We start from the raw sequence: 26859 nt of genomic DNA, 5'->3' as shown, positions 1-26859 counted from the left end.
AGGGAAAATAGGTGCAAGAAGAACTTAGACAATGCCTGAAATGCAACGGTGACACTGGAGTTTTCTTTCTCTGCCTGGAACTGAGCGGGCCACTCGATGCTTCTGGGACACCAGGGAGGACTGGCCTGGACATCGCTGGCTCTGGCTCCCTTTGGGAAAATCCTAGGGGTGAGGCTCTAAACTCAGCCTGGCCCTTCATCCCTACTCACCAGAAAGACAAATCTCAAACCCTGAAAGTTGAGGAACTGAAAAATCAATTGCTCCACTTCGCACATTTTGATAACGAAAAGGAAGCAGGTATGGTTCCTTTCCTGTGGGCAAAGTGATCCACTCCTGAAGTTCTGTACAGCCGTTCTCTTTGTAATTCACTCAAATCTGCCCTAACTGAAGTCTGTCTGAAGGGATCCACAACCTCCACTGTCGTAAAGCTGATCTCATCCATCCTTTCCTCCCCTCCCACTGTCATGTTTTGGAGGCCGCGTGGCATAACCATTGTCCTAAGTGAGTGAGAGTGGCGTGAGCTTTCCTCCCGCCACTCCCTCCCTCCGCGTCCAAAAGGCAGGCTCCCTTCTGCGCACTCACGTGTTAACTCGCCACACCAGAGCCCCAGCCCAGCCACGGGAGCCGGACTGGCTGTACTGGGGGCGGGTCCTGGGAAGGAAGGGGGTTCGAATGAAGAGCTGGGGCAGAGGGTGCAGAGAGGCGGCAGGCAGGCAAACACTGGCCTTGACTTGCTCGCCAGGTACCAAGGTCATAGCCCTACTCAGCCAGGGGCAGGATGGAGAACAAGTGGGCCACCCGTGGGAAGAGGTGCTGGGTGGCAGGCTGACTGTGAACTCCCTGTGTGGGGAGGGACACTGCCAGGGAAACTCTTGGGTGGAAACAGATGAAAACCAAAAACAAACAGAAGAAAGTAAACACATGAGAAGACACAGAATATATAATTACCTTTTTCTGAAAGGTACAGGAAGTAAATGTATAAGAAATGATGAGAAGCTGGAGGTGGCTGATGGCGGGGGAGGGGCGCTCCATGCTCTTTGTAAAGCTTCCTCCAAATGCTCAGTACTGGGACCAACGACAGAGAGAGGTAGAGTTTAACAAGGTGGTTTTGTTTTGTTTTTGTTTTTACTACGGTGCTGATGTATATGTAATGTCTAAAAAAAAAGTTATTTGTAAATAAGTTTTTACAATATGACAGATATCACTGGGTCTACTATCTGTAAAAAATATACATATAAATATATATATACTGTTTGTTTAAAATAGAGTATTTTTATTTCATTCCTTAACTCATCATCCCAGCAGTGGTATTGCACTTCAGATGACATATTACTAATTTGTACTGTATGACCTATGGCAACTTCCTCCATTTGATTCAGATTTTTCTAGTTTTCTGTTTTTACTTTGTACATTGAGCATTGCTTATTTCCTTTTAAGAAATGTACAGAACTCTGAAATGTAGAAATGAAGTGATGTTGACATACCACTTTTAAAGAAAAAAACAAATAAAAGATCATTATCTGAACCAATCCAAAGTTGAGTTTATTTTAGAACTGTCACTGGAGCTCCAGCCTTAGTTAAGCAGATGGATTATGCCTGGGTTTTAATTGATTAACTGCAGTTCTTGTCTCAAAATTTTTATATCATTATTTAAACATTTAAGTAACAGTGGAGATCAATCATTCCCAGCCTTTTTAATTCCACCACGCTATTAAAATGTTCTAAATTTGCACTCCAGGAGATGTGGCAAAGGTAAAAGAAGAGAGTCATCTATGAAAGGAATATACTGAATCTACTTGTAGACTCGGAACCATAACAATTCAAATTCCACCTGGTTCACTCAGAGAACTTGGAAACTGATAGTAAACTTCTTATTTAAAAAGGAAGAAAACTCAAGGAATATATTGGGGGGAAAGTAACGACGGGCCTTGCCCCACTGTAATGAACACTGTCACTACACACACACACACACACACACACACACACACGCACACCCGTGTGTGGCTGTGTCTCTTTGGAGAACAGCCTGGCTTGGCCAGCACCACCCACAGAGAGTTGAATGTGCGTAGAAGTTTACATCCCTCCAGACTGACGTTAGCCCATGACCTGCTGGTGCAGGAGTGTGAGAGCCCATTTAACTTACCTGGACAAACCCTGAGATAGCATTTCTGTTCCAAGGTCCCCTGCAGGATCAGGCAGAGGCTGGTACTTTGCCAGAAGGTGCCCCGTTGCTTGGCTTCCTGCCTTTTTCTGCCCTGTTTCCCCCACTCCCTCAGTTTCCCCTCCTGGGAGCCCTTCGGTGACAAATCACACACATGTGAATCCACTCCACTTCTAGAAGACCTGACCTAAGTCTTCCCATCAAACTTTAAAAAGCATGGTAAAGCAACATGTTTCAAAACTGTCTGGGTGAAGCAGAAAAAGAGGCCACAAGAATAGAATAAGGCCATCATCAAAAATAGATCCAAAGCAAAGGTGAGTTTTAATATGTACAAACCAAGAGAAAGAATGACCTTGACTCTGGAAGAAGAGGCCAGCCCTACCCATGGTGGGCTGTTGTTCCAGACCAGCTGAGAAATAACACCATGTCGAAAACAACGTGACACTGGGCTTTGTCCCAGCGATATGGGCTTAGTGATGTGAGATCAAAAATGAACTGATTCGCGGGTGGGGATGGGAAGGCTGACAACAGAATAAAAACATGGAGTCTGAGAAGGGCTGAGTACTACTCCTTGTCCTGATGAGTCAAAACCACATATTTTTATTTACTGCACTGGATGGATGGAATACCATTCTCCTTTAAAATGATTTCTTATTTATAATCGTGTTGACCTTTATAAAGTCCCAGCGCAGCAAGTGTATAACGGGGGAAGAAGGACAATAAACATCTTTCCAAGAAGTCACTAGGCACTTGCCCCATAAGAAGGAGGTATTTTATTGCTGAAAGTTAAGGAACATTCGAAAGCATTAAAGGAACTATTTCTGCCTTTAACCATTCTTTTCAAGGAAGGTTGTATCTAGAGAAAAAGGATAAAAAACAAATGACCTGATATTTTTCCTTATTAATGACTTTTTTGGCCACACCTCCTCTACTTCCAATCCTGCAAAGAAAAGTGCAAAAGGAAAAATACCTTGGAAGAGAGCAGGGCTGCTTGTTTGTGTAACCAGTCCTTTATCTTTCTAACTTTTTTTTTCATTTTAAGTTCTAAGGACATTATATTTCCATGCTGGTGTTCTCTGGACAAGTTACTACAGACACCTGTTTCATTTCATAACAGGTGGAGGTAATTAGGGCAACATTCACACACTTGGGGCCCAAGTGTCCCTGCCACGTCTAGGACAGCTGCTGGGCCAGAGCTAATGCTATGGCTCTATCCCTACCTCAGATCCCAAGTCAAGCATGCAGCACTCAACATAAAAATCTTCAGAGCTACTGAGAACCTGACTTTAGCTTTTAACTTTGCTTCAGATATTTAAACTTGAATGACAATCATTTTCAAACAATCAGAAAAATAAAAAGAATAGTACAATGAATAACTATACACTTACCAACTTGATTTGATACTTGTTAACACTTCACCATATATGCTTCACATATATATTTTGTGGAACCATTTCAAAGTAAGCTATACACGCGCAGTCACTTTACCCCTCAACCTCCCAGCATACCTTGCCAAAGAATTAGGGCATTTTCTTTCCTAGACACAACATCATTATCACACCTAACACAACTAATTCCCTAATATCTAATTCTCACTCCTTATTCAAATCGTCCCAAATGTCTCCCATAGCTGTTTTTTTCTAACCAGGATTTGATCAAGGATCCCACGTTGCCATTTGGGTTTTATGCCCCTTAAGGGTATCTTTTAATGCAGAAAAGTTCTTCTCCATCCCTTTGTTTATAACATCGACTTTTCGAGGCAAGGAATCTGATTTCTAAAAATAAAATCAGTCAATTTACTAATATGTAAAAAATATGTATGTCAGATCAGAAACTCAATCTCCCTGGCCAACACGTTTGCTCCCTGTAACCAAATTACAGAAATTAAAATCGTCAAGAGGTTGCCTTGGTGACCATAGAATTGGAACAAAGGAAATAAATTCTATAGTTCAGATATTTTTAAAGATAAAAAGCTTTGATATACCGGTGGGACCATCTTCTTTTTTCCACATGTTGTTTAACCAACTCTGTGTGTGTGTCTTTGTGTGTGTGTGTGTATGTGTTTATAGTTTACGTCTTTAAATAGTTCCAATTTAAATGCAAGATAGAAATTGTTTAAAAATCCTCAAGTGTAAGATTTGGAAAGTTGTGGTTTTTTTCCCACTTCCAAAGGACAATGAGTTTGCAGTAATTATGCTTTATGGTCAAAAATTTGCACTTTACCCCCTGGCGGGACACATTAAATTTAAGTTCTCCCTGAAAAAAAAAAAAAAAATTGCACTTTCTCTTCCTTTATTGTCTTCAATGTGTAAAACAATTAAAATGTCACAATACGAGTCACTATAACTGACTGAAATACTAAAAAGTAAGAAGACCATAGAATCATAGCATTTTAAAATATTAGCCCCATTTTACCTGAGAAAAAAACTGAGGCAGAGAGCTACACGGCTGTGGTAGCACAGCCAGCGGGCGGCGGAACAGGATTAGCGTGACTGGCCCTGGAGGCTTCACTTCTTTTGCTGCACGACCTCTACGGTGAGCTGCCTTATCCGGAGTCAAAGAGCCAGTTAGTGGGGGAACTGGGCTGATATCCAGATACCCCATTCCCAGACTGGTCGTTCTCAGTGTACTCTGGGGTATTTAGCCCAGGTATTTGGGATGCAAGGGGTTGTCGTGTCTTCTCCCCTACTATTTTGGAAACGCTAGCGTTTTAATGCCTTTATTTTTCTCTATTATTCATAGCCTCTGTAACTGCCTTTGTATCCACACACCAAAAAAGGCCCAATAAAAAGTTTCTTGGGGGCTTCCCTGGTGGCGCAGTGGTTGAGAATCTGCCTGCCAATGCAGGGGACACGGGTTCGAGCCCTGGTCTGGGAAGATTCCACATGCCGCAGAGCAACTAGGCCCGTGAGCCACAATTGCTGAGCCTGCGCGTCTGGAGCCCGTGCTCCGCAACAAGAGAGGCCGCGATAGTGAGAGGCCTGCGCACCGTGATGAGGAGTGGTCCCCACTTGCCACAACTAGAGAAAGCCCTCGCACAGAAACGAAGACCCAACACAGCCATAAATAAATTAAAAATAAATAAGTAAATAAAAATTAAAAAAAAAAAAAAGTTTCTTGGAGATGCCTACACCAGATTCAAGGCTGTCACACTTTCTTTAGAAAAATTACTGAGAGCTCTTTTCCTGATGCTAAAAAGTTATATATGCTCATAATTCCATTCTCCTAAGGTCCCTGAAGACTCATTCCCATTTTACAGATGAAGAAAGTGAAGAAGGGTCATTTGCCTTTTGCCAGACAGTGACTGCACATCAGGGTCCAACAGCAGCAGGCCCCCAGCCCCACGTGGCATGGGAAGTGCAGTGGAACCCAGCCTAGGCTCTCCAGCCATGACCATGACCCTCCTTCCCCTGCCCAGGGGCAAGATGTTCCCCGAGCACTCTTCTCTGGATGGTTTCTTGAAAATGACACACCTTTTTTTTTTCTTTTTCCTTTGTTTGTTACAAAGTCCATTTTCACAGCCAGATGTGTTTTGTGCTGTTAGTTGATGACTCTCTTCTCTGGCTACTTGATGTGTTTGCCTGACTTCCCTCACCAACTGTTGCATTCCTGCAACTAATGAAGTGGGCTCAGCTGCCTTATCAGCATCTATCTGGAACCTTCCATCAAGAGGGAAGCAGTCTTAGAGGTGAGTGATGGCAGTGGTCCACGGAAAGCCCTAGACACAGACAGGTCAGGCTGCTTTCTCCCTACACCAGCAGTCGTGACTTTGGCATGTGCTTCTAAAACCAGGGCTCAACACACTTCCACTGACGCTACGGATCCCCCGCCTCAGAGCAAACTTCAGTTGTTAGACTAACAGGAAAATCTAACGGGGATGTTTCTCCAAAGCCACTTCAAACAAAGGAGACTTACTTCTCGTAATTGAACAAGTGGCACCGTCTATCCTTTAGAGTGGAAACATCTTCTGCAAGCATTTGAGCAAAGCGAGGGGGGAACGTTAGAAGTGCCTCAGTTTCTTGGCAACACTGAAGTCCAGGTATTCATCCAGAAAGCTGCTTGCAATCCCCAGGGTGCCTAGAACAGTCAACAAGGCCAAAAGCCCCAGACTCAACCGGAAACCAGTGATCCTGCGGGCGGATGTGAGAGAGAGAGAGGTGATAAATAAACTGGGCTCCAGGGATGACCCTGGGGAGCCTGGGGCAGAACTCTCACTGTGGACACTGCCCAGAACTTCCATGTTTTCGCCATTTGAAAATTTTGATTCGTCAGATAAATTAAAGAGGACGCCTAGCCACAGAGGTCAAGCGGCTCCTTCCGAACATTCAAAGGATTATCAAGGCTGGGAGGGATTATTTCCTTGGTAACTTTTGGGAGATAGTGCAAAATGTTTGCAAGGATTTAAAGTGTGGCGGTCAAAAGAGTGCACACTTAGTGTACAGTTTTATCCTTGCAATTTCCTGTCTCACACCTAATTGTGTAGGGCCTGGTGAGACTTGGCCTCAGGCAACATAGATCACTTCTGCCGTCATAGCCATAAGTGCTGTATTACTCTCAGGAACAGGAAGCTAATATAGGCTCCATCCTGCTACTTTTTGTCTAAACACACAATTCTTGGGTGTTCCTTACCTTTTTTTTTAGCAGCTTCTGAGTATCCCCAGAAATACTGGTGACGGACATATATGTACACCAGACTTGTCTGGTGTACTTGTCTAAGTATCAAAAACTACAGAGAAAAAAAATAGAAAAGACACAGAACATGATGGCAGCCTCTCAAAATGCGGTGTGAAAGTTGACGATACTCACAGAACGTGTATCTGACAAAAGACTTGTGTGCAGAACTCTGGCAATTCAATAATGAAAGAAAAACAACTTAATGTTTTGAATGGGCAAAATATTTGAATAGAAAATTCACATAGCAAGATAAACAAATGTACCAATACGCACATGAAAATTTTTTCAACATTATTCAACATCATTCAATATCAGCAAAACTGCAATTTAAAACCACAATGAGATGACACCACTTGCACACCCACCAGAATAGCGAAATTTTAAAAAGACTGAAGCATAAAATATTGGGGGTGTTGGAATCTCATACATTATTTGTGGGAATGCAAAATGGTACAGCCACTTTGGGAAAAGTTCTGGTAGTGTCTTATAAAACTAAACATTACTTTTTGACCCAGCAATTCCTTCCTTTCCTGTGTATTTACCCAAGAGAAATGAAAGCACATGTCCATAAAAAAACTTGTACAGAATGGTCATTGCAGCTTTATTCATAATAGCCAAACACTGAAAACAGCCTGGAAATCTATCCACAGGAGAATGGATAACCAAACTGTAATAACCACACAGTGGAGCCCCCCCTGGCGATGAAAAGAAACAGACAACTTGCAACAAACAGCATGGTGAATCTCAGAAATATTCTGCTGAGTGAATGAAGCATTATGCAAGAGTACATATTATGATTCCAATTATAGAAAGTTCTAGAATGGACAAAACTAAACTATGATTTAAAAAAATCAGAGCATTGTCTGCCTCTGAAAGGGACTGGGAAGGACCGGAGGAAACTTTCTGAGTGGTTGTCATGTTCCATATCTTGATAGGGCTTTGACTGACAGGTGTATACACTTGTCAAAACTCATCGGATGGTACACTTAAAATTTGTGCATTTCACTAAATACAAATTTTACCTAAAAGAAATGTAAAGTGTGGGGTTCTGTTCTGCCATCCAGTCCAATGAAAACTCTCAATACCTTCCCTACACTAGGGACCCTCTGTCTTCCTCGACACTTCACAGATGTAAATTGCCAGAGCCCTCTTAGAAACACTAGAAGTCTGTCTGTGGGACTCTGATATGCTGGATAAAATGAAATTCATTATTTTATTAGGTCATAAACATTTCTTTTGGCTTCTACTATATACCAGGTATTATTCTAAGGATTGGAGTTAGCTGTGAAAAAGATACAAGCTCCCTGCCCTCATGGAGTTTATCATCAAAGACAGAAAACAAAGGGGAAAACAAGAAGAAAAACGACTTGAACGTGCTGTGAAGGAAATGAAGGAGGTGGGCCGCCAGGAACTGGAGGAGGCCGCCTTTAAGAAGGGTCAGGGAAGGCCCCTGTGAGGGAATGACGCTTGTGCTGGGCCCCGAAGGGTGAGAACGAGGGGGCCCAGCAAACAGCAGGAGGAGAAAGGGTGGAAGGTCCACCTGGCCTCTGAGGAAGGGGAGAGATTCTGAGCACGTTGCGGTTTAGAAACTCCCTATCTAATCCATTACTCCCACAAATCCAATGGGAACTGTTCAAGGCAGTTAATAGGCAACCTACTCTGGATGAGAAAGAGTGCAAATTACAACAAGATACCCAAGAAATCCTTTCCTGATAGGCGGTCGGCCTCATTCAGCCCATCACAGTGAAATCCAAAGGTTCAAGTGGCAGAGGCCGAGTCCCATTAACAAAAGGCACTTTTGTTATTAGTTGTGAATGTGGTCTCACCTGACAAGGACCTGCCGCCTTCATTCTTGCCCTTAAGGGATAAAAATGTAAGTTGGAACAAAGTTAAATCATTCTCGGGGCTTCCCTGGTGGCGCAGTGGTTGGGGGTCCGCCTGCCAATGCGGGGGACGCGGGTTCGAGCCCTGGTCTGGGAAGATCCCACGTGCCGCGGAGCGACTGTTCCCGTGAGCCACAATTACTGAGCATGCGCGTCTGGAGCCTGTGCTCCGCAACAAGAGAGGCCGCGATAGTGAGAGGCCCGCGCACCGCGATGAAGAGTGGCCCCCGCTTGCCGCAACTGGAGAAAGCCCTCGCACAGAAACGAAGACCCGACACAGCCATAAATAAATAAATAAATAAATAAATTTATTAAAAAAAAAAAAAAAAAGTTAAATCATTCTCTAGAGGACATTTTAGCTAAAATTTCTCAGTTGACAGTAAAAATTACAAGAGGGGAGGTGATAGGGCTGCCTTTAAAAACCAGCTAGATTTGGGGTTATTTAAATCGTAGCAATCAAGTGTCAAACCCAAATGAGGCCACGAGAGTTATCAGAAAGAAAAAGGGATTGAATTTCTCCAAATAAGGTAGCTGATGCTAGTCTGAGCTCCCGTGAAAGGGGCGGGCAGAGTTTGGGTAAAGCCCTCAGCTCGTCAAGGATACCCCATTCAAATGGAAAGCAGATGTTTATAGAGTTTCTACATACAGTAGTAGCAGCGCTACATCCTTGGAAACTCTTAACAAAAAGTACATGGGTTGTTGGGTCAAATACCTATAAACCCTGCTCTGTACTCAAAAGCTACTTTTCTCCTACATTGGGGAATGTTAAGTTAAACAAACGACTTAACCTCTCTGTACTTCAGTTTCCTCACCTGTAAAGCAGGAATGAATTACAGACCCTGCCACAGAGGAAGGTAAATTCTACATATGAGATAATACATGCATGACACTTAAAAACTGTACCTGGCACAAAGTAAGTATTCAATAAATATTAGCTATAATTATTAGGGTGAACTGTTAATTCTGTGTTCTGTTCCTGCAAATAAATTAGAATTTAGCGTATTAGATTTGAAGACAAAATCGCATGTCATATTCATTCTGGATTCCCCCACGTACAGTTTGTTCCAAGTTTTTAAAAAATCACTGAATTAAATTACAATGATGCCAAAGTTAGCCTATCTGCAGCACAGTGTTCTTTGATGCAAACAGACAGTGCTTATTTTGTTTAAAACAACTTCCAGGATCAGTAGATGTCTGGTTGTGTATCTGCTGTTTAATAGTTGTAAGGACCATAGTCGTCATTAAACTTACCTTGGTTGAAATACCATCGCGCCATCCACAATGTAATCATAAATATTGGGTAAAACTCCACACAGTTTTGTCTGCAGGAAGAAAATAAAGACGTGGGTTATTTTATGAAAAAAACTATACATTAAAGCAGTGAGTTTTCATCTATAGGTAAATGTCCACCCTCTTCTTACAAAAATAATTATAAGAATTAACCTAAAGAGCATAAATGTCCTTACAGGTAAAATTAGTCTTTCAAGGTGGGACTCAAACATTTTTTTAAACCTCAGAGCAGGGCTAAGAATCACTCTCCTACGTGTAAGTTGCCAGCAATAGAAATGAAGTGTAGCTCTTTTCCAAAAGACAGGCCCGGAGATGGTCCTGATTTCTAGCTTAAAGATCATTCTGTATCTTATCTAAATAACTCAGAAAATAACTCAATTCATATTAAATGGATTTCTTCCCCAGAATTCCCTTGCATCTATTGCCTTCCATTTGAGCTACTCAGCACATTAAAAATGGTTTTTAAATAATTCCCCTAAAGCCTCCTGAAATAAATGAATGAGCGTATTTCATTCCCATTTTATGGAGGAAAAAAAACTAAAGACTGAGAACCCAAGCTGATGGATGCCTTGCAGAGAAACAGAGGTAGTCTGTGTCATCTCCAGATTCCAAAGCTCTGTCCTAATGTCAAGTCAAATAGCTTCTATTCATAGAAGACTTGGATGGAAAATCTGACACTATTTTAAGCGAAAGGGAATGCTTCTCTGGGAACTATAATTAATTCATCTGCACCTAGCAAAAGGAAAAAAGATGAACTATATTCATCTTCCTTCCTGTGCTACACCCCCAAGTGATCTTGGTTAGGTTGGCTGAGCTCTTTCCTGACAATATCACAACCAGAAAAAAAACTTTAATGTAATTCGCAATGAGGTCTTGAGTTGATCCTGGTGGAAGAGTCATAATCTACAGGATTAGAAATGATCCTACATCCTTCCTTAAGCTGTAAAGCTTAAGTATGTAAGGTTATGAGGCAATTGACCCAGAAACAGTTGATTCTGGTTCTTGAAGGCTGAGTCTTCTAACCCAGGTCACCATGAATGATTCTTCCTTTTTTTTTCTTCTTTTTTTCGCTTTTTTTTCTCTTTTCTTTCTTAATGAAAAAAAAAGTGTTTTGTTTTCTTTTCTTTTGTGACCAAGATGGTGACATGGGAGGCTCTTAAACCTCCCTCCTCCCACAGATGCACTGAATGTACAGATACACACAGAGCAATTCCCTCTGAAAGAAATCCAGAAACCAGCTGAATGACTCCTACACATCAGGCGAATAAGAAAATAGCCACACTGGCAGTTCCCTGGTGGCCTAGTGGTTAGGATTCCAGACTTTCACTGTCGTGGCCCAGGTTCAATCTCTGATCAGGGAATTGAGATCCTGCAAGCCGTGTGGCATGGCCAAAAAAAAAAAAAAAAAAGTAGCCACACTGAAATAAGTAGGAGAAGCTGAGACACACTCTCATCATAAACACCACCCCTAGCATAGCACCATACCTTCAGGAGAAAATCCTCAACCCCCAGCTTCTCCCTGAGGAGCAAAGGGTTTAGATTGCATATCTAGCACCCCAACTTTTAAGACTTCCACCTGAGGGCTGGGTCCCCAAAACACCTAGTTCTGCAAGCCAATGGGGCTTGCATCCATGAGACCCACAGGACTATAGCAAACAAAAAAGCAATTCTTAACAGAGCACACGAACACTCAGTACAGCTAAGCCTCCAGGGCTCAGTTCAGAGGAAGCAGGCAAAAACTCCTGTCTCCAGTCTTTCTCTAGAAAGGGTTTGACTCCATACTTTACAAGCTGATGCCTGGAGACCCAGCTTCTAGTTTAGCACGTATCCAAGGGTTAGCTGAGATCCTCTCTGGAGCCCAGGGGAGCTCATGGGCACTTCTCTTGCCTACTTCCTTCAATTTGCTCCACTGATAAAACCAGATTGCCAGCATCTGTCTGGAAGGAGTCTGTACACACATCTGGCACCCCAGCTTTTGCAGCTTCTCTCTGAGGGACAGGCCTCCAAATCACCTAGCTCTGATAGCCAATGAGGCTTGCATTCACAAGTCTCACAGGACCATAGCAAACAAAGAAGCAATTTTAAACTTTGCAAGCCAGAAGGGAGTGGGAAGATATACTCAAAGTGCTGAAAGAAAAAACTGCCAACGAAGAATACTCTACCCTGAAAAGTTGTCCTTCAAAATTAAAGAGATAAAGAATTTTAGAAACAAAATCTGAAGGAGTTCATCACCACTAGACTTGATATAAGAAATGTTAAAGCGAGGTCTTCAGAGAAAAACAAATACTGTATGATATCACTTACATGTGGAATCTAAAAATTTACAACAAACTAGTGAGTATAACAAAAAAGAAGCAGTCTCAGAGATATAGAGAACAAATTAGTCATTACCAGTGGGGGAGGGGGCAATAGAGGAGTGGGGGAGTGGGAAGTACAAACTACTGGGTGTAAGATAGGCTCAAGGATGTATTGTTAAACATGGGGCATACAGCCAATATTTTGTAACAACTGTAAATGGAAAGTAACCTTTGAAATTTTTATTTAAAAATTAATAAAAATACTGACATATGTAAAAAATATAGGTCCTCAAGTTGAAATGAAAGGATGCTAATTACTAATATGAAAGTATAAAACTCACCAGTAAAGGTAAATATATAATTTAATTCAGAATTCTCTCATATTGCAGTGATGGTGGGTAAATCACTTACAACTCTAGTATAAAGGTTAAAAGACAAGAGTATTAAAAACAAAACAATAATAATTTAATAGCTATACAATACTAAAAAATATAAATTTGTGCATCAAAAACATAAAATGGGGAAGGACTGTAAAAATATAGAGCTTTTGAATGCATTCAAAGTTAAGTTGCTATCTGCTTAAGATGGACTGTTATAAATATAAGATGTTTTATGTAAGCTTCTTGGTAACCACAAAGCAAAAGTCTATAGTAAAAAAAAAAAAAGTCTATAGTAGATATACAAAAGATAATGAAAAAGGAATCAAAGCATAGCACTATAGAAAATCATCATATCACAAAGGAAGAGAGCAAGAAAGGAACAAAGGAATTACAAAACAGCCAGAAAACAATTAACAAGATGTCAATAATAAGTTCACACCTATCAATAATGACTTTAAATGTAAATGAACTAAAGTCTCCAATCAAAAAACACAGAGTGGCTGAATGGATAAAAAAATATAAGACCCAACTATATGTTGCCTACAAGAGATTCAGATAAAATAGACTTTAAGCCAAACACTTTAACAAGAGATAGAGATGGTCATTACATAATGATAAAGGGATCAATTCATCAAGAAGATATGACAAGTGTAAATATTTATGCACCCAACATTAGAGCACCTAAATATATAAAGCAAATATTATCAGATCTGAAGGGAGAAACAGACAGCAATACAATAAGAGTAGGAGACTTCAATACCCCACTTTCAACAATGAATAGATCATCCAGATGGAAAATCAATAAGGAAACATTGGGCTTAAACTACACATTAGACCAGTAGACCTAACAGACATATTCAGAACATTCCAGTTAACAACAGCAAAACAGACATTTCTTCTCAAGTGCATATGGAATAGATCAAAAAATAAATAAACTTAAGAATATTGAGGGCTTCCCTGGTGGCGCAGTGGTTGAGAATCTGCCTGCCAATGCAGGGGACACGGGTTCGAGCCCTGGTCTGGGAAGATCCCACATGCCGCGGAGCGGCTGGGCCCGTGAGCCACAGCTACTGAGCCTGCGCGTCTGGAGCCTGTGCCCCGCAACGAGAGAGGCCGCGATGGTGAGAGGCCCGCGCACCGCGATGAAGAGTGGCCCCCACTTGCCACAACTAGAGAAAGCCCTCGCACAGAAACGAAGACCCAACACAACCAAAAATAAATAAATAAAAATAAATAAATTATTTAAAAAAAAAAAAGAATATTGAAATCATATCAAGCATCTTTTCTGACCACAATGGTATGAAACTAGAAATTAATTACAAGAAGAAAACTGGAAAATTCATATATATGTGGAGATTTAAAAACATGCTCTTGAACATGAGTCAAAGAAAAACATCAAAAGGGAAATCAAAAAATATCTTGAGACAAATGAAAATGGAGACCACAATATACAAAAACTTATGGAGTACAGCAAAAGCAGTTCTAGAGGGAAGTTTATAGTGACAAACACCTACATTAAGAAAAAAAGAAAGATCTCAAATAAACAACCTAAATTTACATTTCAAGGAACTAGAAAAAGAAGAACAAGCTGAGCCCAAACTTAGTAGAAGAAAGGAAAAAGCAAAGGTTAGAGAAAAAATATGAAATAGAGACTAAAAAGACAAAAGATCAATGAAACTAAAAACTGATTTTTTGAAAAGGTAAGCAAAATTTACAAAACTTTAGCTAGACCAAGAAGAAAAAAAAGAAGACTCAAATAAATAAAATCAGAAATGAAAGAGGAGACATTGCAATTGATCACACATAAATACTAAGGATCATAAGAAACTATTATGACCAATTATATACCAACAAAGTAGACAATCTAAAAGAAATTGATAAATTCCTAGAAATATACAACCTACAAAGTCTGAAACATGAAGAAATAGAAAATCTGAACTGACCAATTACTAGTAAGGAGATTGAATCAGTAATCAAAAACATCCTGACAAAAAAAAGACCAGGACCACAACTGGTGAGTTCTACCAAATACTGAAACAACAGTTAATACCATTCCTTCTCAAATCCTTCCAAAAAATACAAGAGGAGAGAACACTTTCAAATTCATTTTGTGAGGCCAGCATTACTGTGATACCAAAGCCAGACAAGGACATTACAAGAAAAGAAAATTATAGATCAATATCCCTGATGAACATAGATGCAAAAATTCTCAACAAAATTTTAGCAAACTGAATTCAACAATATATTAAAAGGATCATACACCACGACTGAGTGGGATTCATCCCAGGGATGCGAGGATGATTCAACATACACAAATCAATCAATGTGATACACCACATTGACAAAATGAAGGATAAAAATCACATGACCATCTCCATAGATGCAGAGAATGCATTTGACAAATTTCAACATCTTTTATGATAAAAACTCTCAATAAACTGCGTATAAAAGGAACACACTTCAACATAATAAAGGCCATATATGACAAGCCCACAGCTAACATCATACTCAACAATAAAAAGCTGAAAACTTTTCCTCTAAAATCAGGAACAAGACAAGAGTGCCTACTCTCATCACTCCTATTCAACATAGTACTGGAAATTTTAGCAATTAAGCAAGTAAAAGAAATAAAAGGCAACCAAATCAGAAAGGAAAAAGTAAATTTGTCTCTGCAGATGACATGATATTATATATAAAAACCCCTAAAGATTCCACCAAAAAACTGTTAGAACTAATAAGTTCAGTAAAGTTGCAGGATACAAAATCAACATACAGAACTTCCCTGGTGGCGCAGTGGTTAAGAATCCTCCTGCCAATGCAGGAAACACGGGTTCAAGCCCTGGTCTGGGAAGATCACACATGCCGCAGAGCAACTAAGCCCGCATCCCACAACTACTGAACCTGTGCTCTAGAACCTGCGAGCCACAACTACTGAGCCCATGTGCCACAACTACTGAAGCCCGTGCGCCTAGAGCCCAAGCTCCGAAACAAGAGAAGCCACCACAATGAGAAGCCTGTGTACCACAGTGAAGAGAAGCCCCTGTCCACCACAACTAGCAAAAGCCTGCACGAAGACCCAATAGGGTCTGCAACGAAGACCCAACAACAAAGACCCAATGCAGCCAAAAATAAATAAATAAATAAATTTATTAAAAAAAAAATCAACGTACAAAATCATTTGTGTATGTATACACCAACAATGAACTATCAGAAAGATAAATTAAGAAAACAATCCCATTTACAACTGCATCAAAATGAATAAAATATTTGGGAATAAATTTAATCAGGGAGGTAAAGACCTGTAAACTGAAAACTAAAAAACATTGATGAAAGAAACTGAAGAAGACACAAAAAAATGAAAAGGTATTCCATGCTCATGAATTGTAAGCATTAAGATTGTTAAAATGGGGCTTCCCTGGTGGTGCGGTGGTTGAGAATCTGCCTGCCAATGCAGGGGACACGGGTTCGAGCCCTGGTCTGGGAAGATCCCACATGCCGCGGAGCAACTGGGCCCGTGAGCCACAACTACGGAGCCTGCGCGTCTGGAGCCTGTGCTCCGCAACAAGAGAGGCCGCGATAGTGAGAGGCCCGCGCACCGCGATGAAGAGTGGCCCCCACTTGCCACAACTAGAGAAAGCCCTCATGCAGAAACGAAGACCCGGCACAGCCATAAATAAATAAAATTTAAAAAAAGAACTGCAAGTCTCACCAAAAAGCTGAAATGATAAATTTAGTGAAACAGTAGCTTCCTGACATCTCACATAATCCAGGCTTTAAGTAAACAAACAAAAAACTTCCATTTAAAAAAAAAAAAAGATAGTTAAAATGTCCATAATACTCAAAGCAATCTACAGAATCAATGCAATTCCTATCAAAATTCCAGTGGCATTTTTCACAGAAATAGAAAAAAATCCTAAATTTCATATGGAACCAAAAAAAGAACATGAATAGCTAAAGGAACCTTGAGAGAGAAGAACAAAGCTGGAGGCATTGCATTTCCTGATTTCAAGTTATATTACAAAGCTGTAGTAATTGAAACGGTATAGTATTGGCATAAAAACAGACACATAGATTAATGGAACAGAATAGAGAGCCAGAAATAAACCCATGCATATGTGGTAAATTAGTTTTTACAAAGGAGCCAAGAATATACAATGGGGAAAGGATAGTCTCTTCAGTAAATGGTGTTGAGAACACTGGACAGCCAAATGCAAAAGAATGAAACTATACCCCTGTCTTACACCATACACAAAAATCAACTCTAAATGGATTAAAGACTTGAACATAAGACCTGAAACCATAAAACTCATAAAAGAAGACATAGGGGAAAATATTCTTGACATTGGCCTTGGCAATGATTTTTTGGATTTGGCACTAAAAGCAAAAGCAACAAAAAGAAAAATAAACAAGTGGGACTACATCAAACTAAAAAGCTTCTTCACAGCAAAGGAAACTGCCAACAAAATGAAAAGGCAATCTATGGAATGGGAAAAAATATTTGCAAACCACACATTCGATAGGGGGTTACTACCCAAAATACACAAAGAACACATACAACTCAATAGCAGAGAAAACCAAATAACCCAATTAAAAAACGGGCAGAGAACCTGAATAGACATTTTTCCAAAGACATAAATGTGATCAACAGGTACCTGAAAAGGTGCTCAACATCTCTAATCATCAGCGGAATGCAAATCAAAACCACAGTGAGATATCACCTCACACTTGTTAAAATGGCTATTATCAAAAAGACAAGGAACAAGTGCTGGCAATAACTTGGAGAAAAGGGAACCTTATACACCACTGACGGGAGTGTAAACTGATGCGACCGCTATGGAAAACAGTATGGAGGGTCCTCAAAAAATTAAAACTAGAACTACCATATGATCCAGGAATCCCACTCCTGTGTATATATCCAAAGGAAATGAAATCACCATCTTGAAGAGATATCTGTACTCTCATCTTGATTACAGTGTTATTCACAGTAGCCAAGATATGGAAACAACCTAAGTATCCAACTGTGGATGAATGGATAAAGAAAATGTGATATACATATATGTAATGAAATATTATTCAACATTTAAAGAGAAGGAAATCCTGCCATTTGCGACAAACTGGATGAACCAGCAGGGCCTTATACTAAGTGAAATCAGCCAGATAAAGAAAGACAAATAGGGCTTCCCTGGTGGCGCAGTGGTTGAGAGTCTGCCTGCCAATGCAGGGGACGCAGGTTCGAGCCCTGGTCTGGGAAGATCCCACATGCCGCGGAGCAACTGGGCCCGTGAGCCACAATTACTGAGCCTGAGCGTCTGGAGCCTGTGCTCCGCAACAAGAGAGGCCGCGGCGGTGAGAGGCCCGCGCACCGCGATGAGGGGTGGCCCCCGCTTGCCGCGACTGGAGAGGGCCCTCGCGCAGAAACGAAGACCCAACACAGCCAAAAATAAATATAAATAAATAAAAAATTTTAAAAAAAAGCTTTAAAAAAAAAAAGAAGAAGAAGAAGAAAGCCTAATTACAAAGCATAATTCTTTCCTCATTCTCCATAAATCTACGGGAAATTGTGGATGGGTCAACTCAACCTTATTAGTTTCTGACTCAACTACATTAGAAAAAACTCCCTGCTAATCATTCAGCCATCTCTTAAAGCTGGGTAAAAAAGCTTCCTAACTAACTGCATAACTCAGCGCTCATATAAAGACCACAGCTGGTGCAGAGTCAGAAGCACGAGTGGACCTTTCTAACCCTGAGCCGGCAATGACAACGGTAAAGTCACCCACGCAGCTCTCTAAGAGCCAGAAGAGCGATCCTCAGACCCCTGTCACATCAGAAATGCAGAATACGAATGCCAAATGCTTTCCTCTTCATTTTTTTTTACTGTTGCCTTTAAGGCCTGAAAGGCCACTGGAATGACCTAAGGAATATCTTGTCCAGAGCCTGACACTGATACCCTCACAAACCATAGCCACAACTTTCTCATTCTTAGGGAAATAACTGAGCTTTGTCTTTCTGCCATTTCCTATCCTTGGCATTATTTTGCTTCTGATGGTTGCTTTTTTACTAACGTCTTTTAAAGTTTGTGAGTTCCTATGGTAGGTTAAGTGAAAAGATGCTTTACAAATGTGAATCGTCAGAATAATTACAGCTATGTTAAAAAACATTTCCTTTTCCTCGGCTAAATCCATGGACCTGTTTTCCATGAAGTAGAAGAGCAGAAGTATGCTCTATTTTCCACACCCAATGTCAAGGGCATGATCCCCTTTGTCTTCTTCTACGAGTTTTATCCTTTTTGGAAACAAAACACAATTGTCCCATCTTCTATCTAGTCTTGTAAAACACCTTAAATTATCCCAAAATTTAAGGGGTAAGTTTTTCCACAACACGACACAAAATTAGCCATGATGAGATTTTTTTAAAAAATCACCCTCGGACTTCCCTGGTGGCGCAGTGGTTGGGAATCCGCCTGCCAATGCAGGGGACACGGTCCCTGGTCCAGGAGGATCCCACATGCCAGAGAACAACTAAGCCCATGCGCCACAACTATACTGAAACTGCGCTCCAGAGCCCGCGAGCCGCAACTACTGAGCCCGCATGCCAAAACTACCAAAGCCTGCGTGTCCTAGAGCCCCTGCTGCAACTACTGAGCCCGCGTGCTGCAACTACTGAAGCCCACGTGCCTAGAGCCTGTGCTCCACAACAAGAGAAGCCACCACACCTCAACGAAGAGTAGCCCCCTCCCACTGTAACTAGAGAAAGCCCGTGCGCAGCAATGAGGACCCAACGCAACCAAAAGAAATAAATTTTTTTAAAAAAATCACCCTCAAAACCAGTCCATATTATTCTTCATAAAGTCTAACTATTTAGAAGGTTTTTTCTCCCCACTGTACTAGCAGCCTTGGCTAGGCACGTGGGGCAGATGATATTATATAAAAGCATCCCAGCCAAGCCCAAACTGAGCTGCAGAGGCAGAACCTTGGGTCTGTGGCCCCTGTGGGCATCCGTCCACACACACTGAGATGCAGGTGCGCTTTTGTGTCTCTTATTTGCAAGAGGAAGAAGGCCTCTGGGCAAGAAAGAGTGAGGAAAGAGGAAATGAGGAAAACGGAGGGATGTTCTGGGGTCTTTCCCACCCCTGCCCAAGCCAGGGGACCGGTTTCACACCTGAGTGGAGACCAGGCTGAAAGCTGAAGGACGGTCTTCATGAAGGGACTGGTGAAACTCCAGATGCCTGCAGTGCTATGCCTCAGACAGAAGTGCCAAACAGCTGCAGAGAGCCACAGCCCTCACCTCCCTCTGCCACAGACCAAAGAGCAGCCGGAGAGCAGTCATGGAAGACTCCAGAACCTGGGGAGGGATCCCGAACTCACAGGACTGGAGGACTGGAGCAGGGCAGTGGCATGGCCCCTCCCTTCAATTGCTAGGCAGCAGAATTGTCCCTGCCCACGTCCCCGGGGGCTCCAGGAAGTAACTGAGAAGATGGGGGAAAGGAGTGCCGAGGTCCCGGGGGAGCAGGGGCGGTTAGAAGTCGGAGACTCAGGCAGGGATGTGAGTGTAACTGCATTTGTGCTCCCAGAGGGCACAGCCTGGTGTATGTGGGCAGTTTAGCACCGTATCTCTGCACCCTCCTCTCCTAAGAAATGAGACTCTTTGTCCCCTATAAGCCGTTAGTCACTGTTGGTCTCACCCTGACCTCATGCCCCAGCTGCGCTGGTTGTACTTTTCTCCTGGTCCCTTGTTTACCGACCCGCCTTAAGCCCTGAAGATGTGTCCCACTATCATCTTTCAGAGATTGAAGATAATTCTCTGACAGCCAGCCTGGGGCCCTGCTATTGCTAACGGTCTTCCCTGCTGCTGCCTGCTGAAGACACCGGGTGTTGCTTGGCCTTAAAGTAACTGGAATCCCATTCTGGCTGCTCGGTCTGACCTCTTGCACCTCCTCCACCACGTGACCATGTCCTTCCACCACCAGCACTTTCGGGTCCCTGCAGATCCCACAGCACCGTTAGGTGGTCCATGCCCGGATGTGCTCCAGAACAGCTTGTTCACAGTGAGCTGTCCACAGACACTGTTTAACTCACGGGGACCGAACACTGAAAATGTGTCCTTCACAATCCTATCAGTGACTAATTACAGTCACTTTGACAGGAAAACCAAAGTGAAAATAATTGATGATTTCTTTTTGGACATGAAGGCAGATTATATTACAGGAGATCCTCAGGAAAAATCTCCTACGGGACAGAAATCAGCTGGCAGCAGCAGTGTCAGTCCCCCTTTGCGTGGGAACAGGGGTAACGTTGGTTCTGCCCCATTTCCTGCGTGTCCACGCTGAGGGAAAATGAGTCTGTCTACTCATTCCCTGGTGAGAGCCCTCTTGCCACTATAATCCTGTGCTCTTTGATATTTAAGCTTCCCATAAAAAGATGAGGGAGAAGCTTCTCTTTTGTTATAGGCAGATGTCACCATGGGCCTCAAGTTCCACCCAGGGGTAATAACAGAAAGAGTCTTTACTGGAAGAACAGTGGGGTGACCAGCCATCCTGGTTTGCCCTGGACTGAACAGGTTTTCAGAATGTGGGACTTTGATTTTTTAAACCAGGACAATCCGGGGTTTGCCTGGAACGGAGGGATTTCCTGGGACACAGAAATCGGAGTGCTAAAACTGGGAAAGTCCCAGGCAAACTGGAAAGAGTTGGTCACCCTAGAAGATGGACCAATGGAGCCCATGGAGACTGAATATTTAAAGCCACTGAAAGCCCCCATCGTCCGTCCCCAACTCCAAGGGAGCCTGGGCCTGGGGGCTCAGGACATGTGACCACTGCAGAACCCTGTCTGGACCCGAAGGCTGGGAACAGTGAAGGTACTCCTAAACTAAGTACTGCTTGGGCCCTGTCTCCGTCATTAAGTGTATGTACTATAAAGCTCACCCCATACTGGAAAAGAAAGAATCATATTGCATTCTGGCAGTTCCTAAAACCCTAGTCTCTGACTTTTTTTAATTGCATAACCCCGATAAAAAATATCCACATGTCCTACTATAGCAGAGGTGGCTGGCCGACAACAGGGAGGGTGTGAAGTTGGCGCTGTGCAGTAGCTGCCCAGTCAGGGATACACTTCCCAGTCTCCTGGGATCTTAGTGGGGCTACTTCTTGCCAGTGGAAAGTAAGTGAAACGAAATACATCACTTCTGAGCCAGATGACTAAGCAGCTGGTGTGCCAAGCTCCCTTCACCCCACGCACTGGTTGCATGGAGAGAACGCTGAGGACCCGGATGGGGACAGAACCCTTAGGTGGGAGAAGCCTTGGTCCCTAAATGACCATGTGGAAGGCCACCCAACCAGGAGCACCCACGTAGGACTTGACATGAGCAAGAAAAACGGTAAACTTCCATTACATTAAACCACTGGGAATATGGGGTTGATCCATTAGCAAAGCTAATACATTCGACTGGAAAAGAGTGTCATATACGTTATAAAACAAACACAAAATAGAAATTAAAAGATGATATTTTAAGAGTAAATATAAATGGGAGCTCCAATGTTTTCCTCACTCCCACAGCAGAGTTCTTAGTGTGCCCCCTCAATGTGTACACATCATTTGGGAAATCTTTGGCCTAAAACACTTCTGAATATTTCTGCTATTTGATAGATTTCTCGTAAACACTCAACATGAAACTTTGCTTATGACAATCGTGTTCATAGAAAATCTGAACCATTTCCCATAGAGGAAAACCTGAACAGCCAGAGGACACTTCTAATGCCATGCTTAGAGTATGACATCTTTTAAAAATACAAAGCAGGGTTTCCCCGGTGGTGCAGTGGTTGAGAATCTGCCTGCCAATGCGGGGGACAAGGGTTCGAGCCCTGGTCTGGGAAGATCCCACATGCCACGGAGCAACTGGGCCCATGAGCCACAATTACTGAGCCTGCGTGTCTGGAGCCTGTGCTCCGCAACAAGAGAGGCCGCGATAGTGAGAGGCCCGCGCACCGCGATGAAGAGTGGCCCCCGCTTGCCACAACTAGAGAAAGCCCTCACACAGAAACGAAGACCCAACACAGCCATAAATAAATAAATAAAATAAATAAAATAAATAAATAAAAAGCAGACAAGGCAACTTAAAGGAGGTTTCCCTCGTTCAAGATTTTTGCTGCTCCTTTTTCTTTCTTCTTTTGTTTTGGTGACTTGTTGTGAAATAGCACCAATAGGTTGCACACCTCCATGAGCTATTTGCACTATTAACAGATGACCTAGCCTTGGTCTGCTGGCTTTTGACCCTAAGAAGTGTTCTGGATTATTACACTGGCTGGGGGGTCAGAGCAACAGGTTAATATGCTCAGAAAAGGCTTGGGGATGAGAGGTTGCTGGAGCTAATCTTTTTATACAGATCTGTAACTATCTAAATTGTTCCTTGTCAAGTAACCCTCTGGGACACAGGAGGGAGGCTGCTGCTAATGGCAGGAGGGCATGAAATCTAACTAGCACTTCAGTGGTACTGCTGATAAGGAACAGGATGGGGAGATGAGGGAGTGAGGCTGGCAGCTCATCCAAATTCTAGCTGCCTCTCGTCCCCTGACTACCTGAGAATCACCCAGCTTGTGTGACAGAAGCTGTTTGGTGGTGGTGTGGACTAAATGTTTGTCTCTCCAAAACTTACATGCTGAAGCCCTAATCCCTCAGTGAGGCTGTATTTGGAGTAAGGAAGTAATTAAGGTTACATGAGATCAGAAGTGTGGAGCCCTGATCCAATAGGATTAGTGCCCTTATAAGAAGAAACACCAGAGAGCTCTCTGACACCTGCCAGACTGACTGACTCTGACTCTCTCTCTCTCCCTCCCTCTCCCTCTCTCTCTCTCTCCCTCCCTCCCTCTCTCACCCCTCCACCAAGGAAAGGCCATGTGAGGACACATTAAGCCAAGAGAAGAAAGCTCTCACCAGAAATAGAATCAGCCAGAACCTTGATCTTAGACTTGCAGCCTCCAAAACTGTGAAAAATAAATATCTGTCATTGAAGCCACCCAGTCTATGGCATTTTGTTACAGTGGCCCCAGCTGACTAATACAAGGTGGGTTTTAGAGGAGGATGGAGTTTGAAGAACTCATCATTTAGTCATTCTCTCATCTTGGAGAACCCAAGCCCTTTATAACTCAGTGAAAAAGTACATCTTGGGATTTCAGCTAATGTCTAAGATCAGTACCTTGTAATAAGAATGGAGATGTGTTTATTGTCTCTCTATTATTTATCATTTTTGTACCTACTACAAAAGTAGGTGACTCATATTACTATAATCCTGGTGTTGCAGAATACTTGAAAAATTACTCTATTTGTGAATTTTCCTTTTCTCCATGGGTTTTAGGCATGCATTATGGTCAACAGTTTTAATTTCTAAATTTCAGGATTCAAAGTGACATAAGGAGTTAGTAAAATGGCAAAAAAAAAATAAAAGGAAGAAGAAAAAGAAGAACTCTAGTAGAGTAAGAAAAGGCTAACATTTCTAAAGAGTTCTCAGATTCATGATGATTGGGTTTACTTGTGCCTTGTGGCAGGTTAATTCTGGAACAGGAACTTAAAAATTCAGCATTAAGCAAATAGAGTTAAATACAAGAAAGAAGTAAGAGGCAATTCTTCTACCTCACCCAGAACTGATGGAACCATTGTTGGGATACTATGTACATTTCTAGGCTCCAGGTTTAGAAAGAATATGAAAAATTTTAGTCTAAAGAGAACAACCAAATTGTTTAATGATTGAAAAAAAAAAGGTGAATTTCTGCTACCTAGCCTCAAAATACAGAAGATGAAAGACATTTAATAATGGTCCTCAAGTGTCTGAAAAAGAGTGAGGTCATCAGCAGCTATTCTTCTCTTCTGGTGAGGATAGAATCAGAGGAAATATGTTTGAATTACAACAAGATCAATTTATTACTTGGATCTACTTTTTAAATTTATAAAAGCCTTTAATCTAAAGGGATCAAGGTGCTCAAATTAGACTAGATAGAATTTTCTAAGCTTAGCAATACCATGAAGAAATGGCCCTCCGTGAAATTATAGCTGCTATTTTCATAATTTCAAAGAGTGTATTCTGGCAAAAGACTGCAAAACTCTAGAAAGAGTCACCTCTAATGCCCTCCCTGGAGGAAGGGAAGAGGAAATGAATGGGGCCTCTAGAGAAGGGGCCCTGGGCTAGTAACTCGGGTAAGCTGGCCCCATAATAATCATCGCTGCTTGACAAGTAAGCATCCAACTTGAGGCGACCCTCAGACAGGAAACAGGTACTTCAGGGGTGGTCAGATGGACCTCGAAATGGTTGCTATGAGATGTCAAATTCCGCTCAAAGAAAGAATTAGTCATAACACCGGGCTTCTTGGCTACGCTTAGGGCAAAGCAGCAGGAGAAAGAGCAGGGGAAGAGGCAGCATTTCTGTTACTCATGAGGCCATAAGATCTTCAAGGGAGGCTGAAGGGGCTCAATGCTTTGGTCCAGGAGAGCCAGAAAAGAAAGTGCATTCCCTCTTGGGGATTTGCAGAGCTCAAGGGCGCCTTCCTTGAAAAAGAAAATAGGTAGCCAATTAGGCTTTGGAATAAACTGGTTATCCCAGGGGCTCCTGCCCTAACTACCTCAGATAAAGTCGAAATGGCTTCACCAGCCATGAATCTTCTCTGATCTGGCCAAGTTCATCCTAAACCTTAGAACCTAAGGCAAGAACTGGGCTACTGCCCTGGAATATCCAAGAAGAAATTCAGAGAAGGGAGTAGGACCATTCCCGTCCACCCTTCAGAGAGAACCCAGGACAACTATACTGTGACCTTAAAGGTATTTTATGGCTCCAAATCCCCCACCCCACCCTAAGATTGGTTATTATTTTTTAACCCCTCTCTGTTCTGCCATGATTAATCAAACAAAACACATTTAACAAGGAAATTGGATTTGGATACTTATAGACAGCAACTTAAGAGAAATATTTGGAAATGGTATCCAGCTTTATTCCTAGGACAAGAGGAGTACAGATGCAGAAAAGGAAGGAGAGAGCAGTAACTCGAAAGAAAATCAAATCTGTGAAAACTATGTGAACGAACATAGAACCAGAAGTGACCCAAGAATTTAGCCTGCTGGAAATCCAACACTCCCCAACAAAGTCTCAGAACATGAAAGACAAAGTGAGAAGATGCAGAATTTCCTCCTGTGATCATTTGTATAAATAGTATGGTATCTCCTAAACTCCAAACTTTAATATATTACTGTCAAAAATTTAGCTTCTCCATATACCTCTTATTATTTTTCTATGAATCAACTTCTTTTTGACTCACACAAATTCGGAAAAATGAAATTGTTCCCACTTGCGGTAGTGATGTAAGAGTATAACTTTCTAAATAAAAGATAAGTATAAAAATAAATGCCATGAAAACAGAAAGTTGTCAGATTCTTATTAGATGCTATTGACTGCTGGAGACTCTGAGCATGAGACCCTTCCTCTGTTGAATGGGGGGAAATGGGTGTCCAGATGGTGTCGAGAACACATCCCAAGGACTTCCTGCTAAACATGGCAGATTGAACCCGTGTTTGTTTCTCCTCCCTCCTGAAACCTCACTAAAATGCCAGTAAAGGAATAAAAAATAGATAGAAAGTCTTCAAGAACAGAGAGAACGGGAGCAGACACAGCAGTGGAAGAGAGATGGTAGCACATTTCTGAAGGAAAACCAGCACAAGGGGAACAATAGCTAAGTTGACAGAGTGCAGAGAGCTGAAGCTACGTGCCTGTAGGAGGAAGAACCAGTGAAGACTGAGACAAGGAATTCCCTGGCTGCGCAGTGGTTAGCGCTCCCCACTGTCACTGCCGAGGGCCCGGGTTCAGTCCCGTGTGGGGGAACTAAGATACCGCAAGCCACGCGGCACAGCAGATAAAAAAAAAGACTGAGACAATCCTTATCCCAGAACCCAAGAGGCTCAGCAACTGGGGCCCAGGTCCCTTGGAGGCCAAAGGCTGAAACAGAAGAATTCGTTGAAAGACTGTAGAAGGAGGGCTTTGGCTCCGCTCCACCTCTGAGCCCCACCCTACTCCTCCATCAGAGGAGATGGGAGGATTATTGTCTGGAGAAACTGAACCAGAGAATCTCTGAGGGCTCCAAGAACAATGGAGCGTGAGGGTAAAATTCTGTACTGATAATAGTGTGAATTCAGGGCTTCCCT

At 42.2% G+C, this 26859-nt stretch overlaps 1 protein-coding gene across 3 annotated transcripts in view; it reads right to left on the bottom strand.

The window, feature by feature from the left end:
• Positions 1–26859, bottom strand: part of MGST2 (microsomal glutathione S-transferase 2) — a 39266-nt gene that overhangs the window by 642 nt on the left and 11765 nt on the right. Inside the window, exons 3-6 of one of the 3 annotated variants that reach the window (XM_057547388.1) lie at positions 9970–10040; positions 6791–7004; positions 6077–6291; positions 949–1065 (exon numbers count right to left, since the gene is read on the bottom strand). In XM_057547388.1, the coding sequence (XP_057403371.1) occupies positions 6964–7004; positions 9970–10040 (112 nt within the window). In that variant the 3' untranslated portion in view covers positions 949–1065; positions 6077–6291; positions 6791–6963. Of the gene's footprint in view, positions 1–865; positions 1066–6076; positions 6292–6790; positions 7005–9969; positions 10041–26859 lie in introns of those variants that run through there. The other 2 variants (XM_057547387.1, XM_007172933.3) reach the window with 2 other exon arrangements.

The sequence above is a fragment of the Balaenoptera acutorostrata genome, chromosome 5 (assembly GCF_949987535.1).
Source record: "Balaenoptera acutorostrata chromosome 5, mBalAcu1.1, whole genome shotgun sequence".
Classification (NCBI taxonomy): domain Eukaryota; kingdom Metazoa; phylum Chordata; class Mammalia; order Artiodactyla; family Balaenopteridae; genus Balaenoptera; species Balaenoptera acutorostrata.
This window is presented reverse-complemented; position numbering and strand designations above follow the sequence as displayed.